We start from the raw sequence: 16,774 nt of genomic DNA, 5'->3' as shown, positions 1-16,774 counted from the left end.
AACGGGAGCTGCGGGCCGCACAACAAAAATAATGTTGGCGCTGTCAGGAATGTCCGAGCTACTCTCACGACCTTCTATGGCGAGAGAGTCCGATAAATATAGACACAGAGCACCGGACGATCGAGGCATTTTACAGGTTATATCTGCGCTGTACGGGGCAAGTTGTCACACCTCTTACTGCGGTGAATGCTGGTCGGAGGATTCGTTTTTTTATTTTAAGTGAAAAGGAAAAGTCGCCATCAAACAATATAAAACTTTGGTCAACAAATCTAAAATTAAAATCTGAAAGAAAATATAAAAGCATTGCTTTGGCCTATACAGAAATTAATACATTGCATATCAAAATAACGCAAACACACAGCAAACTGCTTTAAACTGGAGAAAAACATCCCCTATATTAAAGAAAGTTTCAATGTTTCTCCTCAAATCTTTCCGACAAGTTGAGTGTTGTTGAATGAGTGTATCCTAGTGTGTTTTTGTTGTGTTGACCTGTTAACCACCTGTGAAACCAACCTACATAATAGCACTTACACATAACATTTCTCCCAACAAACGTCACATAGTTTAGTCTGGATTGGAAAGCTGCTCTGACACTTGTTCAAAGATGTACAATGCATCTCAGCTGTGGTCTACACTAACAATAGACTTGCTATTGTTATCTCGGGCTCATACAACGCATACCATCTGCAGCCTGTGTGTGTGGCACAATTGCACCACATATCTTCTATCATGGGACAGATGGCTGCAATGTCTTCAGGTATCAATGCTGTCCGTGCTTGTTGTTTTTCCATGCAATGTGACTTGCAACTTGTTTAAGTTTACAAAACTCGATCTTAACTTCTCTACTATGAGATGTTAGTGGATGAGACCTACATGTTCCTATTCACCTGAGATTACAGTAACAGGTAATGTTACATCACTGTGAATCAAACAGAGGGAAAATGCTTTGTGTGTACAGATGCATATTCAGACCAGCTGTTAAAGTTTATATGACTGTTTGATTCTGTCACGACTGCGTATTTTCGTCCCTCATCAAAGAAGCTTTGTATTATTGGAAGAACACATGTTGGCTGTTCCTGAGGTCGCATGTGTTTACACAAGGCTTCCACACTGCCTACAAAACAACTACAGCCCTAGAGACCTAAAACTACAAAATATCATGCAATGAAACTATATGCATGGCTGTCATCATATCATGTTATATGTACCATGAACTACACATACTTTGCTCATAACGTTTTAAAGATTATAATTCTGCTAGGCGCCATCTATGCTACAAAACAACCATTCAACCTTTTGATAATGACTGCAACTCTGTCCTCAAAATGACAAAAGCATGGGACACAGAAATACTGTTAAGAGTTGCTTCTAAAACAGCACAAGTACGCACTCTTGTGACCATACAGTATAATGCATGAATATTTACCTGAATGAAGTTGGTACGTACATTTATATATAGGCTACAGTAGATATATGTTTGATTAACAAAGAGTACAACAACAACAAAAAGAGTGGCTAGCTATCCCCTGCTCTGTATTATCACTACTTAAAAAACGAAATCAATATATTTCCATCGTGTCCAACCTGCAAACACAACACTTGAACTCAGAGCCGTTGAAAAACAGAGTTACGACACTCAATCTCGCCTCCGTGTGGTCACGTGGTTCGTGGAGCGCTTTATAGTTCCAAACACATCCGTGCTATTAACCTATTGAATGGATTTTAGCAGGACAGACAACAGCAACTATACTTGCATAAAATTAGCACATTTTGTACATTTTATGCTACGTTGACTGTATTTATAGCAGCATTTTGTCTGTGGAATAATATGAATATAATATCTACTCGTTAAAATGTATAAACATGCCGTTATTTCGCCAACTGTACAGCAGATGAGTTTGGGAGACACTGAAATGAATGGGCTGCAGTTTTTGGAACTATTGGTCACTCCATAGCTGTGACCCAAATGACACACTACACACTGCGCACTTAAACTCTATGCACCCAATCTAGTGTATGTTTTTTTCAGGAGTAGTATCGTCCCAAATGGAATACTAAACCGTTTTATTATATCCGTAAGTGTATCGGTTTCCCAGACAAGCGCAAATGACGTCAATCGCACGGCACAGTGTGAATAAAAATAAATTTGTACATTTAACATTTAATGTAGTTTTCATCTGTTCACCCAGCATTACTTATCAGCGTTATCACTCCGCAGGAGAGTTTTGCTCGAGCAGTGTCTGAAAGCTCCGCCTCCCTTCTGCTACGTAAGCGAAATGACGCATCTCATAACATGAGTTACTTCCGCATTCCATTCCTCCAACAGACGTCTATGCGAGAGTCGTAACTCTGTTTTAACAACGTCTCTGCCTAAACTGCCCTCTTAACTGCAGGAACCAATCATCAGCGCCGATTTTTAAAATAAAATAAAATAAAATAAAATAAAATAAAATAAAATAAAATAAAATAAAATAAAATAAAATAAAATAAAATAAAATAAAATAAAATAAAATAAAATAAAATAAAATAAAATAAAATAAAATAAAATAAAATAAAATAAAATAAAATAAAATAATAAAATAAAATAAAATAAAATAAAATAAAATAAAATAAAATAAAATAAAATAAAATAAAATAAAATAAAATAAAATAAAATAAAATAAAATAAAATAAAATAAAATAAAATAAAATAAAATAAAATAAAATAAAATAAAATAAAATAAAATAAAATAATAAAATAAAATAAAATAAAATAAAATAAAATAAAATAAAATAAAATAAAATAAAATAAAATAAAATAAAATAAAATAAAATAAAATAAAATAAAATAAAATAAAATAAAATAAAATAAAATAAAATAAAGAAGCTCGGTCACCCGGGAGGAGCTCGGAGTAGAGCCGCTGATCCTCCACATCGAGAGGGGTCAGCTGAGGTGGGTTGGGCATCTGTTACGGATGCCTACTGGACGCCTTCCCCGGAAGGTGCTCCGGGCCCGTCCGACCGGGAGGAGACCCCGGGGAAGACCTAGGACACGCTGGTGGGACTATGTCTCCCGGCTGGCCTGGGAACGCCTCGGTGTCCCCCCGGAAGAGCTGGAGGAAGTGTCTAGGGTGAGGGACGTCTGGGCATCTCTGCTTAGACTGCTGCCCCCGCGACCCGGCCCCGGATAAGCGGTGGAAAATGAATGAATGAAAAAAATAAAATAAAATAAAATAAAATAAAATAAAATAAAATAAAATAAAATAAAATAAAATAAAATAAAATAAAATAAAATAAAATAAAATAAAATAAAATAAAATAAAATAAAATAAAATAAAAAAATAATAAAATAAAGTGTTGTGTTGTGTTGTATTGTATTGTATTGATTTCACTGCAAAAGACTCCTCTGTCAAGCTCCTGAAATTTTCAGATGAAACTGCCATCGTCGGCCTGATCCACAATGGAGACGAGTCTGCTTACAGGAAGTTGCAGAGCTGTCTGTCTGGTGCAATCACAACAACCTGGAGCTCAACACGCTTAAAATTGGAGACGTGGAGAAGATCGTGGACTTCAGGAGAACACTTGCAAATAGCATCTAAAAACTGTACATTGTAAGAAACAATAGGTTAAACCTGTAAAAAGGCCTAACATTTAGGATTTAACAATGATGTGTTGTTTTTTGTCCATATTTTTGTATATAGTATTTATCTCAAAGTATATTTGCACCCTGTGTATACTTTCTTCTGCACTAAGCTCCTGTCGCCAAGTCAATTTTTTTGTGTGTGTGAACATGCTTCTGATTCTGACTACATGCACCATTAGAATCTTACTTATACAGAGTTATCTAAAGGTTTATGGTAGGATGTATTGCTTCATGATAATAATATATATTAGATATATAGCTATTTGAGATACATATACATAAATATCACAACTGTGTGGACTGACTTGTAAAACAGATTACAATCACCCAATCACAGACGTGCCTGTATGTGCATCCCTACACAGAGGATGTTCTTATACCTAGCCATGAAACTGTTCAAAAAATAACATTATTTTATCATGTCATATATTCTCATTTTTTTATATTTCAATGACTAAGATTAAAAGTGAAAAGAAGAAAATTACAGCTAATCAGTACAACCATTTATTTATTTATCTCCACAATATATTTGTATTACGTTTAATACTATTATTTCAATGCCCCTTAATGTTTCTTTAGTTTATTTAACAAAGTCTGATGATTGGTTTAAAAATGAATGAGATAAATTAGGCCTACCTATAAAATGGTATTATTAAATGTGCATTTATATCATTTTCTAGAATTCGGAGTAGACATTTGTTGCTTTACTAAACGTTTAAATAGGCATGAAAACGTGCCAGGTATATTTTACCTAATATGATAAATATTAAATGGTTGTTATTGTGAGACATTTCAATCTTTATTGACAATATTCACATAAAAAATACCAAATATAAGAGCTGAAAGCGTGAAAGTTTTGACCACATTCAAATTAGAATGCATGCTAAGTGCGTTTTCACGAATCATGACAATAAATAAGAAACATAAATAGTCATGCCAAACATCATATAAACATCTCTAAACAAATACTTTAAACAATAACAAAACAACTTATGTCTTCTGCTCGAGTTGGGCAGGAAAAATAATTCATACCTTATATGGTCAGGTTAAAGAAGTTTTGCGTGGGGGCGTGTTCGGATATCTAACGTGGCAGAAAATGGCTATATCATATTTATAATCCGTTTTAAATAACAGTGATGTCTTTTTAGAAGTATGTAAGGAAACTGCTTCATATTTATTACAGTACACTTGAATGAATTCTCGTGTTATATTTCCGCCCCCCTTACGCCTGTCAGTTGGTGTGGTCTGAAAAGGCTTGCGGAAGCTCCGCTGTGTGTAAGCCGGAAGTTTGGGCGGTGGTTGAACGCGCTCACAGATTCACTCGGATCGTACGGTGAGGTGTCTCTTTATCTTTAAAATACATATACGGGTTTCACGTTGATCTCACGACATTGTTTAAAAAGCATTGTGACTTTATTTTCTTTAAAAACTGCACTTGCGACAAGAATGGGCGGAGTTACGTTATGCTATGACATGCCTGAAATTGTTCGACTGCTTGATAAGCCTCGTAAAGAATGTGGTTTATGGAGTAAATACATTATAATCCCGTTGCGATATTTGACAAATAAACGCGTTTAAGGTTGTAATTAACTATTGCGAGAAGTGGTTCGAATTTAACGACCAGCTTCTTGTCGTTTTATTATCTCGTACCGAAAATGTAGACGTGAAGGATGATTTAAATCGGTAAAACGCGAAGCTTGGTTTAGGCCACGTGATTCGGATCTGTCCTTGTTAACAGAATTGTGCTATAAATAAAATCAAATAGGTCACAGATGTAGGTTACGATGATTGAGGTTAATTCTCTTACGAAAATTAACAATGGTTTAACTATAGTCACTATTTGTGAAGTTACCATGGTTTAAACATACCGCAAATTTACAATAAACATAGTTTAACAATGGTATTATTTGTAGTAAACACAAATGGAGATCAATCTGCAATTTACTAATTTAACGTTGAGATTCCTAAAGCTTGTGGTCTCTTAAGATGCTCAAACAAGCCCTTGCACTGGTTTTATTTTTGGTTTAATATAATTAACGCAAATTTGAAGGTGTAAATACACGCACCAGATCACTAATGTAGTATTTTGGCAACACCACAGTTCAGTCAACTGGCCCTGAAACTCTCCCGTACCGTCCCCGGGACAACTGGGCAAATCCTTTTGTTGAGCCCTGCCCCAGTTTTACAAGTTTTGTTCCTCATGTGCTTCGTAGGACAATAGAAACTGACCATGCCCGTCTTTGATGGATTACGCAATGCCTCATCAGCACATATCTTCCTTATGACTGTCTTCTGTTTTGTGCAGAGGACAATAAGACTTTTATTGGAAAATGTTCCTGTATTGTTGTCTTCCAGGTAAAGACAAACGCAGCCAAAATGTCAAGCAAACGTGCCAAGGGAAAGATCACCAAGAAGCGCCCTCAGCGCGCGACCTCCAATGTCTTTGCTATGTTCGACCAGTCGCAGATTCAGGAATTTAAAGAAGCATTCAACATGATCGACCAGAACCGTGACGGGTTTGTAGATAAGGAGGATCTGCATGACATGCTGGCATCTCTTGGTAAGGCTTTGGGGAGTCTTTTACTACCAAGAATACTATTTCGCTTTATATGAACTCAAATATATAAACTAAACTATAGGATTTATGCAAACAATAGAATATTCACAGAATGCGTGTGTTTCAGGAAAGAACCCAAAAGATGACTACTTGGAGGCAATGATGACAGAAGCTCCGGGTCCTATTAACTTCACTATGTTTCTCACTATGTTTGGTGAGAAACTGAATGGCACAGATCCGGAGGACGTTATCCGAAATGCTTTTGCCTGCTTTGATGAGGAAGGAACAGGTAACAATCTTATTTAAAATCCAGATACCAAAGCTTATGTTTTATCCCCATCAAGTTAACGTTACCACCAAATCTTACCGAAGTCTCTTGCACACATAATTACACAGAGAAGGTGTTGTATATCCTGATTATTTATGTATGTGCCCTGAAGATGCATTATAATGGTGTTTATTCTTATTTTATTAAAATCTATAGAACGAAATCTTGTTTGAAACATAATCAATGCTGATTAGTGGAAATGAAAAATGATTGTACTGAATCCAACTCTCTTAGGCTTCATCAATGAGGACTACTTGCGAGAACTTCTGACCACCATGGGCGATCGCTTCACAGATGAGGAGGTTGATGAGCTCTTCAGAGAAGCACCCATCGATAAGAAAAGCAATTTTAACTACGTGGAGTTCACCCGCATTCTCAAACATGGAGCCAAAGACAAGGATGATTAAATGTAAAGCAAGTGCCATCCAGCCACAGTCCTCTTTCCTCTTAAAAATCCCACTTTAGGAAAGAAGTTTTCTGTACTGTCCTGGAGCTTCTATAGGACTTAAGCTCTATTCCTGCATATGTATGTAAGAAGGTGCACTCTGTATAACCTCTCTAGAATAAGACTATATATATGTGGATGGTTTGTAACACAGTATCACACAAAAAGTTGTATTGTTGCCCATTACTTAAATACTTCCCTCAGCTGTTAAAATTCAATGTGGGTGTGTACACAATTAGGTTCTTTTTGAGTTGTTCGGATATTTTTGAAAGCTACAGTGTTTGTGTTTTGATGTATGTCAGTTAGATCAATTTCACCGTAATCATTTGTACACTTTAAGGTTGATCAGTGCTGTTTGCAGGTCTGAATCTAGGGTTTTGATGGATCACACCGTAGTCTTATATGTTGTCCATGTCTAGAATTTGTATTACAGAGTGTAACTTTTGAGTTTACTTCTTGCTAGTCGCACACAGACAAGTTGACTGCGTCAAACCTCTGAGACAGGGTCTTATTCCTCTGTTCATTAAAACTGGATGCAATGTGAAAATGTTGTTGTTTTAGATGCATTTGATCTTTCATGGGCGGATCTAACTGAATTTTTACATTTTATAATATACTATTTTGAATAAATTACTCTTATTAAAACAGTTCCTTGTGGAGTTTTCATGTTTTTTTGTTAGCTATATTATATTCTAAACAGAATGGTTATCGATCTAGATAATTACCAGAAATTTTACTTTTACCTGTCAGTGGTTTAGTAAGATCACAGAGCTGGTCAATGCTTTTGAGGTTTAACATCTTATAAAATGCTCATCTTAGGAGAGAATGCTTTGTACCCTTACAATAATCTTCCCTTTATCAAGTATATATTTTTATTAATAATATCTCCTTCATATCTTATCACATTATCGACATAAAAAAATATTTTACAAGGACAGCCATCGTGAGATTTTTATAACATTATTAAGTAAAATTATATACTTTTTATATTAAGAATTTGACTTTTAGAAGTTGATATCTCAGTATTTAATAGTGTAAATGGACTAGTGTTAAAAAAGCGATTCCTAACTATACTTAACAAAATTATAAAAACAACACTTTTGTTTTTGCCCCCATTTTTCATGAGCTGAACTTAAAGATCTAAGACTTTTTCTATGTACACAAAAGGCATATGTCTTTCAAATATTGTTCACAAATCTTTCTAAATCCGTGTTAGTGAGCACTTCTCCTTTGCTGAGATAATCCATCGACCTGACAGGTGTGGCATTTGAAGATGCTGATCGGACAGCATGATTATTGCACAGGTGTGCCTCAGGCTGGCCACAATAAAAGGCTACTCTAAAATGTGTAGTTTTATCACACAGCACAATGCCACAGATGTCGCAAGCGTGCAATTGACATGCTGACTGCAGGAATGTCCACCAGAGCTGTTGCCCGTGAAATGAATGTTCATTTCTCTACCATAAGCCGTCTCCAAAGGCCTTTCAGAAAATTTGGCAGTACATCCAACCAGCCTCACAACCTCAGACCACGTGTAACCACACCAGCCCTGGACCTCCACATCCAGCATCTTCACCTCCAAGATTTACAAACTGTCAGAAACAGGTTCAGGGAAGCTCATCTGCATGCTCATCATCCTCACAACCTGACTGCAGTTTGTTCGATGGCACATTCCACATTCGATGGCATCTGGCACTTTGGAGAGGTGTTCTCTTCACGGATGAATCCCCGTTTTCACTGTACAGGGCAGATGGCAGACGGCAGACAGCGTGTATGGTGTCGTGTGGGTGAGCGGTTTACTGATGGATCGAGTGGCGGTGGGGTTATGATGTGGGTAGGCATATGTTTTGGACAACAAGTGCATTTTATTGATGGCATTTTGAATGGCCAGAGATACCGTGACGAGATCCTAAGGCCCATTGTTGTGCCATTCATCCACGACCATCACCTCATGTTGCAGCATGATAATGCCCCATGTTGCAAGGATCTGTACACATTTCCTAGAAGCTTAAAACAAACGTTCTTGCATGGCCAGCATACTCACCGGACATGTTACCCATTGAGCATGTTTGGTATGCTCTTGATCGGTGTATAAGACAGCGTGTTCAAGTTCCTGCCAATATTCGCAATGCCATTGAAGAGGAGTGGACCAACATTCCACAGGCAACAATCAACAAACTGATCAACTCTATGTGAAGATGTGTTGCACTGCGTGAGGCAAATGATGGTTACACCAGACCCCCTGGACCCCAATACAGTAAAACTGCACATTTTAGAGTGGCCAGCCTAAGACACACCTGTGCAATAATCATGCTGTCTAATCAGTATCTTGATATGCCACACCTTTAAGGTGGATGGATTGTCTCGGCAAAGGAGAAGTGCTCACTAACACAGATTTGTGAACAATATTTTAGAGAAATATGCCTTTTGTGTACATAGAAAAAGTCTTAATGTCTGAGTTCAGCTCACGAAAAATGGGGCAAAAACAAAAGTGTTGATTTTATAATTTTGTTCAGTGTAGAATGGAGACTGGGGTATCTGCAGGTCGGAGAAATGGGCGTGCCGAAAGGCGGAGGTGTGCCGAAAGGTCTTTCAATTGTTTGCAAAAGCTGTCTGTTCCGCATTATCTTAAACCCTATTGCCCCTCTAAAGCCAACTTTCTACTGTGGTACGTTTGTGTCGAAGATTTTATATATGAAACCAAGAATAAATTGGCCTAGACGTGAATCTAATGTGTCCCATGATAACCGAGCTTGATGCCAGCAAAAACACCTCAAATAGTATCACTCGATCTAATATCACTTTATGTGGTACTAGGAGTATTTGCCCAGTTTTGGCTACATTTCATAATGGCCAATCGTTGGTCTGATGAATCTTTTATTTTCGAGACTCATTTTGACTGAGGTCAGAACTATACACAGACTGCTGTATGTTTTCATTTATTAGTTAAACTCTTGAAGCAATGCCTGTGGACTTTTGACTGAATTGTTGTTCCCTATTGTGCGAAGTATACTTTACAATAAAATGTGTTTTGTATCATATTTTATTTGATTAAAAATGAATCACATCAGATAACCTAAAGCGTATACATATATTTAAAATGACAAGGAAAAGAAGCAGGTTTTAATATCATATTGCGTTGTGTTTGTAAATGTAAAATGCACATGTTTAGAAATAACTGATGTTTAAGGAACAACTGTGTCACTATCAAAAGTGAATTACAATTATTATTTAAAGGTCTCTTAAATAACACTTACAGCTGCATTAGCGTTTTATAAAGTTCAAATTATTTTGCTTTCCTTGGTGTCATGATAGAAAAGCAACACGTCATAAAACACATTTCTACCGCAGTGTAAACAAAAACATGCAGAAAAGGACTGAAATACTCATAAAACATAACGACAGATTCTTCTAGATGAGCACGAGCTATTTAGTGAGGACTTCTGTCATTTATTAATAAGCAATTAAGCAAAAAAACAGAGTTTTAAGGGCTTATTATCACACATTCACAAGTTTGAAAACACCTAATCGAGATCTTCTTCCTGTTTAAAATGACGTATGCGTGTAGTCAACGCTGATTGGTCGACTCAGTCGGGAAGAACGAGCGCCCTTGATCAGTGTAAAACCTTTCGGAACGCCCCCTACCTTTCGACACGCCCATTTGTCCTCCCTGCAGAGACCCGTTCTTGAGAATGGGCGTTGCTTTTCCACACCCACTCTCGGACTGACCAATCAGAACTGGACTTTCAGAGATCATGCGCAGTAGCGGCAGGAGCATGCCGGGTTTGTGTAATCGGGTCTGGACTCATGTGATAGAGGTAACTACATTATATTACAGCTTTTTACATAATATACGTGACGTAGTTATTATTTTACTCATGTTTTCCTTTATTCAGACTGTAGTTTGTAAGATTTGAAGGTGCTGATTCTACCATACAAAATGACGTCCGCATGGAGCTACAAGGGCAAAGTGATTCACGAGCTCACATCGTGTATTTATGACGTCTTTTAAACTTAATATAGTTGTTGTTTCGACACACAGTCGCTTGTTTCTATATGTGTTTTTACCCAGATTTAAGTCAGGAAAACACGCAAAGATTAATGCGTTGAAGGGAATGTTGATCGAATTGAGCAATTTCATCATTGGGTGAATTTTGCAAAGAAAGACTGTGATACAAAAACAATAGTGATATATTATTATAAACGTATTTGTTGTGACAAAATAATGGTGCAATGTAAGTCGCTTTGGATAAAAGCATGCATAAATGTAAATGTACACCAATCTAATAATGGGGACAAACTTCCAAGTAAATATCTGTTAATACATAACAGTGATGAGAATGAATTACGCTTAATTTAACAAAAAAAATTGTGTCTAGATGTCCTTTGTAAACAGACTTTTATCTAAAGCAATGTCCATTGCATTCAATACATTCGTATTTGTATCCCTGTGATAGATAACATTTGTGTTGCAAAGCTCTACATAACAACTACATGTTGTCAAGTTGTTCTAGCTGCTAGAAACCTTACCGATAACTTCTAAACCGAACCTCGTATGTCTTTAACAGAGTTGTTCTGGTCTCTGTGACTGTGTTTCAGGGATGTTGTAGGTATTTCAAATGGCCAGAACCCTGGCACTGAGACTGCATCTGCTCAGGCATTTGGGAACCCAAGTCCCTTCATCACTGACAGCCTGTGCTGCTAGACCTCTGTGTTGTACCCGTCCTCACACCTCCACTGTCTACGCTCCAACCCCTTTCAAACTCAGTCCAAGAGCTGTGTGCACCATAACACGAGACCCACTGTTCCTCGTCGCTGGATCTGTTCGCCCTCACCAGGAGCTCCTCGCCAGTGGAAGCGGTCAGTCTTTGCTGCACCACCTGACTTCCGAAGAGGACCGCGTCTTTTCGGACCGACTCTCCTCCTGCACGTCGTCCCAGCAAGTCCTGCGTCTCTTGCGATCTCACCCCGACCTGTCAAGCGGAGCAGCGGCGTCTGTCCTTCACCGACTGGCTGATCTGGAGCAGGATGATGGCTGCGGTCTTAAGAACCCGCAACTGCTGTCAGATGTGGCCTTGAACAAACTTTGTCAGAAACTTGAACAGGATTCTGCCGTGTTAGAAGACGACGTGGTGGTTCGAGCCATGCTCGGCTGCACACGTCTCTATCTCGACCCGTGGAGTCGACTGGTGGTGCGGCTGGTGTCTGAAAGTCAGGAGAGATTGGACTTGGAAAGGTTGAGTGTTGAATCGCTGTGTGGGTTATCGAGGGCTCTGTTTGCGTTGGAAGGACCTGAGTGTGGGATGGTTAAACAGGCTATGAATCAACTCCAAAATAAAGACCCATCCCGATGGACTAGAGCAGAGCTAGTGGCCGTTTACCGCACGCTAGCGTCTGGTTTAAATGAAGGTGGACGCTACCCGGAGCTCTTGAACGAAATGAGCGCTCACGCTCTTCGACTGGCGCAACGAATGGATCCAGTGGCCGTTAGTGAGATTCTAGGGGCTTTGGTTACACTAGAACAGACCCAAGCATTGCCGCTGGTTATCGCACTCTGCAAGCAAGCCGTCCGACACGTGCCAAAGTTTACAGATGCAGAATTGACTGCGGTTTTGTCCGCACTCATGCATTATGGACACAGCGATCACTTTTTCGTGGAAGCTCTCGAGCGACACGTGCCCAAGGTCGTTTTCAGTGCGCACGCAGAAACGATTACCAAAGTGATGCAGTATTTCGGGCGGCGACGCATTCTCTCCGTGCCCGTTTTTAACGCAGTAGCTGAGAGTTTCGTGTACCGTGCGGAGGAGTACTCCACGTGGCAGGTGTCTCAACAGATAGTCGCGCTGGGAATGCTGGGATACGTGCCGCCCGATGCGCCGAGGTTGTTCCGAAAAGTGGAGTCTGTTTTGCGTGCCAGATATTTGCAGTTTCAGCCCAGAGCTCTTCTGGGTCTGCTGCATGCTTGTACTCTGCTGCAGAGATACCCGCTGAACTTTGTCTCAAAAGTCTTTAGTCCGTACTTCATGCAGCAGCTACAGGGTATGTAGGGATTTTGATTGTATTTATATAGTATTATACTGTACATATTTATATAGTAACATTTTTATTATATGATATTTACAGCTAGTACAGCTGAAAATAGTAAAATCATTTACATTCAATACAAACTAATTCAGTCGATTATACTTTTGAAATTGATTTTCAAGCAGAGGAGAACAGTGGGATGGATCGGCTGGTGCTCGCTCAGTTAACTCAGCTCTACATGACTGTGAAACTGGAGTGTCCATTCTATGATGTGAGTGACACATGTGTGGACTTTAACTGCTGTCACACTACAGCAATGTACTATTAGTAAACTAAGTCTAAGTATACTATTTGAGACTAAATGGGCCCACTTTTTGGTTTTGAACGTGTCATTTTAAGTGTACATACATATACTGTCTCTAAACCCTGACTCTTTCAATACACAACTAGTTTACAACTACGTTTTTTATTTGTACTGCCACTATACTACAAGGGAATACTGATAGTTTACTAGTTCAATACTTGCAGTGCATTTTTATGAAAGTTCACTTTTGAAGTATACTCTACTCTTTAAGTTAACTTTACATCATACGTTGTTGACCATTTATGTTTTTTTTAAATGTATACTATTAGGTCTCATACCATGGTCTGTTTGAATCCTTGATTCTGATTGGCTGGAAGGTGTGCATTAAAACCGTTAAATGCACAGGTAGTTCCAGTCAGTTTGATCATGTTGGAAATGAATTGACCAAAAATGTACGCTGCTAATATAATTATAAATATAACCCTTACAATTGCATTCAAATACTTATCCACAGACCATCAAATAGTTATGAACTTCATGTGTCAGTGAAACGACAGATGTGCCACAGTAATTAAATGTAGTTTTCTCTTTTAATTATGTGAAGTAATTATTTCATAGTAAACACAACTGCGAATCAAGAATTTAAGTACGTAGAATTCTTCGTTATGCTTGTACATCAAAAAGTTGCGTACAAGTGCAGGACAAATAGACTTTTTGGTCTGTAAGAGTGAAGTACGTGAACTGAAAGTACATTTAAAGTATACTTATAGACACTTCAAAATAGTTTTTTGTCAAACTTGACGGTATTGATGTATGTATTGATGTTCTGTGCTTTTATAAAGGGTCCGTGGCTTTTACCAAAGTTTCGTGTGAAGTCATTTTTGGCCCCTGGACAGTCTTTTGAGACGCAAGTGGAAACTCAGTTCTACGGTGCGGTGAAGTCCGGCCTCGTGGATCTGCTGGGGGCTCGGTTTTACTTTGCTTCGAAAGTGCTTACGCCATATTGCTATACACTAGGTACAATAGAAATTCCTCATCCAAATAAAGTTTGGCTGTACATTTGAAAAGCTATTTCCAAGTTTCTCTCTGTTCAGATGTTGAGATAAAACTAGACGAAGAAGGATATGTCCTGCCAGCTTCTCATGTAGAGGATGTGCATAAAAGGTGAGGCATGTCCTGCATTTCAAACTCCCTTCCATGTGTTGTGTTTGAACGCATGTTTTTTTTTGTTTAGTAACATGTATGTTTGTGCATTATCAGAATCGCTCTCTGTGTCGACGGGCCAAAGCGATTCGCAGCAAATGCAAAGCATCTACTGGGTAAAGAAGCCATCAAACAACGGCATCTGAGGATTCTGCGATATGATGTCGTTCAGGTAAAACTCGCACACAACTATGTTTTGCATACCGTAACTTTTTCTAACCCTTACAATTGCATTACAATAAATATCCACAGACCATCATCACCAGATCAAAAGTTATGAACTTCATGTGTGAAGTTTTACAAGAAGTCAATGATGTGCCAAAAAAAGTGAAAATGAGTTTTCTCTCTCTTCAGATTCCATTCTATGAGTTTGAGAAACTCAAGGACAAGAAAGAAGTTGTGGAATATCTGCATAAGAAGATCTTTCCTCACAGCTATAGATTGAGCTGGTAACTCTTGCAGCTCCGCAGTCCAAATCCAGCCGATAGATTGTGTGGACAAGGGTTTTTTACATACAGAAACATTTGTATTTATTTATATACTTTACAAATCCCGAGGCAGTGTGAACAGAATAAAATAACTACATACAATGTTGTACATGGTCATTTCCCCAAACAATGTGCCTTTATCTAAAAGGTTCGGTTACTGTTGTGTTCCGATTGGGTCTCAGTTTGCATCAAAACATTCAGTCTTCAAATATATATAATAATTTATTAGATTTGCTTTCAGTAAGCAACACTGTATTGCAGTACAAGAAAACCATCTACCGCAGATCCTTTACAAAACAAAATGAATCTCCACTGAAGAAAAATCAAAGCGCACACCCCAGCGATTCATTGTGAAAGATGTATGAATACAAATGATACATTCCTTATGAAGCAATAAAAGATTATAAAGTATGTGAGAGAGATTGCAGGCGAGATTGTTTAAGTCACTACAGCTCTGTCCCAGAGTTTCTTTGTAAAGTACATGTGTAGATATTTGTCCATGTTTTCGAGTGTCTGAGGGTCTTTTGCGTCAGTTTGTATTTTATGTAGCTGGAATCTGAGGAAGGCCAAACTCGTCCACCAGTACTCCGTCCTGAAAAGCACAAGATTCATATCAGTTAGCAAAAATCAGGAAACATTTGTGACACTGACGTTAGTGTAGAAAAAGGCTAAAACTTAATTTGTTTAAAATTGTGAATATCCTGTTAAATCACGTTGCTTATTCTTACCCCATTTGCAGACATGTTCGTTTAAGCATCAACTCGCTTAATTTGGATTTAATATAAAGTTATTTTGCTACTCAAGTAAATGAATCATATCGTAATGTTTAGATATTTATACTGGAAAAACATGTTTCGGCAGTGTTGACCTCACGCTTCCTGTCCATCTTAACATTAACAAGATCATCACAAGGCTTGAAATGTCATTTAGAATTTTTTGTAAAATTTTATATTACGTATTAACTTTTTTGTTGTATGCTGTATACTTGCCATGACATTTCACCAAAGTATGAATGCTGAAGAACCCTTATTCATTTCGTCACTAGTCACTTTTCTTAAAAATGTCTATATTTTGATGAATATATCAATTAATAGAACACTGCGTTATGAAAATTGTATGAAAGTAGATGGTTGCTAACCCGGATACTGCTCTTGCCTCCCGGCAGAGCATCAGGTATAGCTGGAGCAGTAGAGGCCTCGTCCAAATACGAGTTATCATCGTCCAATAAGAGCTCATCACCAAGCGCGTTCAGCTCTAATGGAACAAACAAATCCACAACACATCAAAACGCAAACCTACATTGATGTTCAGTGGCAAGTGAAAATAGAATCCAAATAAAAATAGTTGTTAGCACCAGGCTTGTGTAACTAACCCGCCTCCAGGTCATCTTCATCGATGTCTGGTGTCCCGTAACTGCGGCTGAGAGCCTCCTGTACCTCATTTGCATCCTCCATCATGTCCTCCAGTTGATCCTGTAGATCCTGAAAACGTGTGGACAGTGTTTCTTCACACACTTATAAATCTCCAATGAACACAGACAATTTCACAGCACAAACGTTTGTGTATTGGTAGGTTTTTTGGGCGTTTGAGGGATGAACGGGAATCTTACCTCAATCTTGTCAATTTTACATTCTTGTAAGCCTTCTTCATCTCTTTGGCTCCGATTTTCATGGCATCCACCTGTTTTGAACGGAGTAATACAAATATGATCGGTTCAGAAGATGATACGAGAAAATAATGGCGAATTTGATTTGGATGTCACTCATTTTCATATACAGGCGAGAGCATGAGCGATGACTACGG

General features: G+C 38.2%; 3 protein-coding genes across 6 annotated transcripts in view; 2 read left to right on the top strand and 1 right to left on the bottom strand.

Moving 5' to 3' along the window:
• Positions 1–4,685: 4,685 nt before the first annotated feature.
• myl12.1 (myosin, light chain 12-1) lies at positions 4,686–7,610 on the top strand. The gene is made up of 4 exons (XM_079464230.1): positions 4,686–4,955; positions 5,978–6,182; positions 6,307–6,468; positions 6,742–7,610. Exons 2-4 carry the CDS (start codon positions 5,999–6,001, stop codon positions 6,912–6,914), a joined length of 519 nt encoding a protein of 172 aa, XP_079320356.1. The 5' UTR covers positions 4,686–4,955; positions 5,978–5,998; the 3' UTR covers positions 6,915–7,610.
• A 3,076-nt stretch (positions 7,611–10,686) lies between these two features.
• fastkd3 (FAST kinase domains 3) lies at positions 10,687–15,386 on the top strand. Of its 4 annotated transcripts, none has more exons than XM_079462505.1 (8): positions 10,701–10,770; positions 10,849–10,922; positions 11,552–12,991; positions 13,162–13,247; positions 14,123–14,297; positions 14,375–14,444; positions 14,541–14,655; positions 14,838–15,161. In XM_079462505.1, the coding sequence occupies exons 3-8, from the start codon at positions 11,572–11,574 to the stop codon at positions 14,934–14,936; spliced, it is 1,965 nt and encodes a 654-aa protein (XP_079318631.1). In that variant the 5' UTR covers positions 10,701–10,770; positions 10,849–10,922; positions 11,552–11,571; the 3' UTR covers positions 14,937–15,161. The 4 variants fall into 4 exon arrangements, with proteins under 4 accessions (XP_079318629.1, XP_079318631.1, XP_079318630.1 ...); XM_079462504.1 differs by having other exon boundaries at positions 10,712–10,770; positions 10,849–10,944; XM_079462503.1 differs by lacking the exon at positions 10,849–10,922 and having other exon boundaries at positions 10,687–10,770; positions 14,838–15,386.
• chmp5b (charged multivesicular body protein 5b) overlaps positions 14,994–16,774 on the bottom strand; it is a 4,182-nt gene continuing 2,401 nt past the window's right edge. The window contains 5 exon segments of the mRNA XM_079462547.1: positions 14,994–15,563; positions 16,110–16,225; positions 16,344–16,452; positions 16,581–16,600; positions 16,603–16,651. Of these exon segments, the coding sequence (XP_079318673.1) occupies positions 15,513–15,563; positions 16,110–16,225; positions 16,344–16,452; positions 16,581–16,600; positions 16,603–16,651 (345 nt within the window). The 3' untranslated portion in view covers positions 14,994–15,512.

Source organism: Barbatula barbatula (assembly GCF_947034865.1).
Source record: "Barbatula barbatula genome assembly, chromosome: 1".
NCBI lineage: Eukaryota > Metazoa > Chordata > Actinopteri > Cypriniformes > Nemacheilidae > Barbatula > Barbatula barbatula.
Note: the sequence above shows the minus strand (reverse complement) of the source record. Positions and strands in the feature narration are given on the sequence as shown.

Coding starts and splice junctions, on each gene's coding strand:
- myl12.1 (XM_079464230.1), top strand. CDS start 5,999: ATGTCAAGCAAACGTGCCAAGGGAAAGATCACCAAGAAGCGCCCTCAG. Junction 6,183..6,306: donor TGACATGCTGGCATCTCTTG/GTAAGGCTTTGG, acceptor CGTGTGTTTCAG/GAAAGAACCCAAAAGATGAC. Junction 6,469..6,741: donor CTTTGATGAGGAAGGAACAG/GTAACAATCTTA, acceptor CAACTCTCTTAG/GCTTCATCAATGAGGACTAC.
- fastkd3 (XM_079462503.1), top strand. CDS start 11,572: ATGGCCAGAACCCTGGCACTGAGACTGCATCTGCTCAGGCATTTGGGA. Junction 14,445..14,540: donor GTAGAGGATGTGCATAAAAG/GTGAGGCATGTC, acceptor GTGCATTATCAG/AATCGCTCTCTGTGTCGACG. Junction 14,656..14,837: donor TGCGATATGATGTCGTTCAG/GTAAAACTCGCA, acceptor CTCTCTCTTCAG/ATTCCATTCTATGAGTTTGA.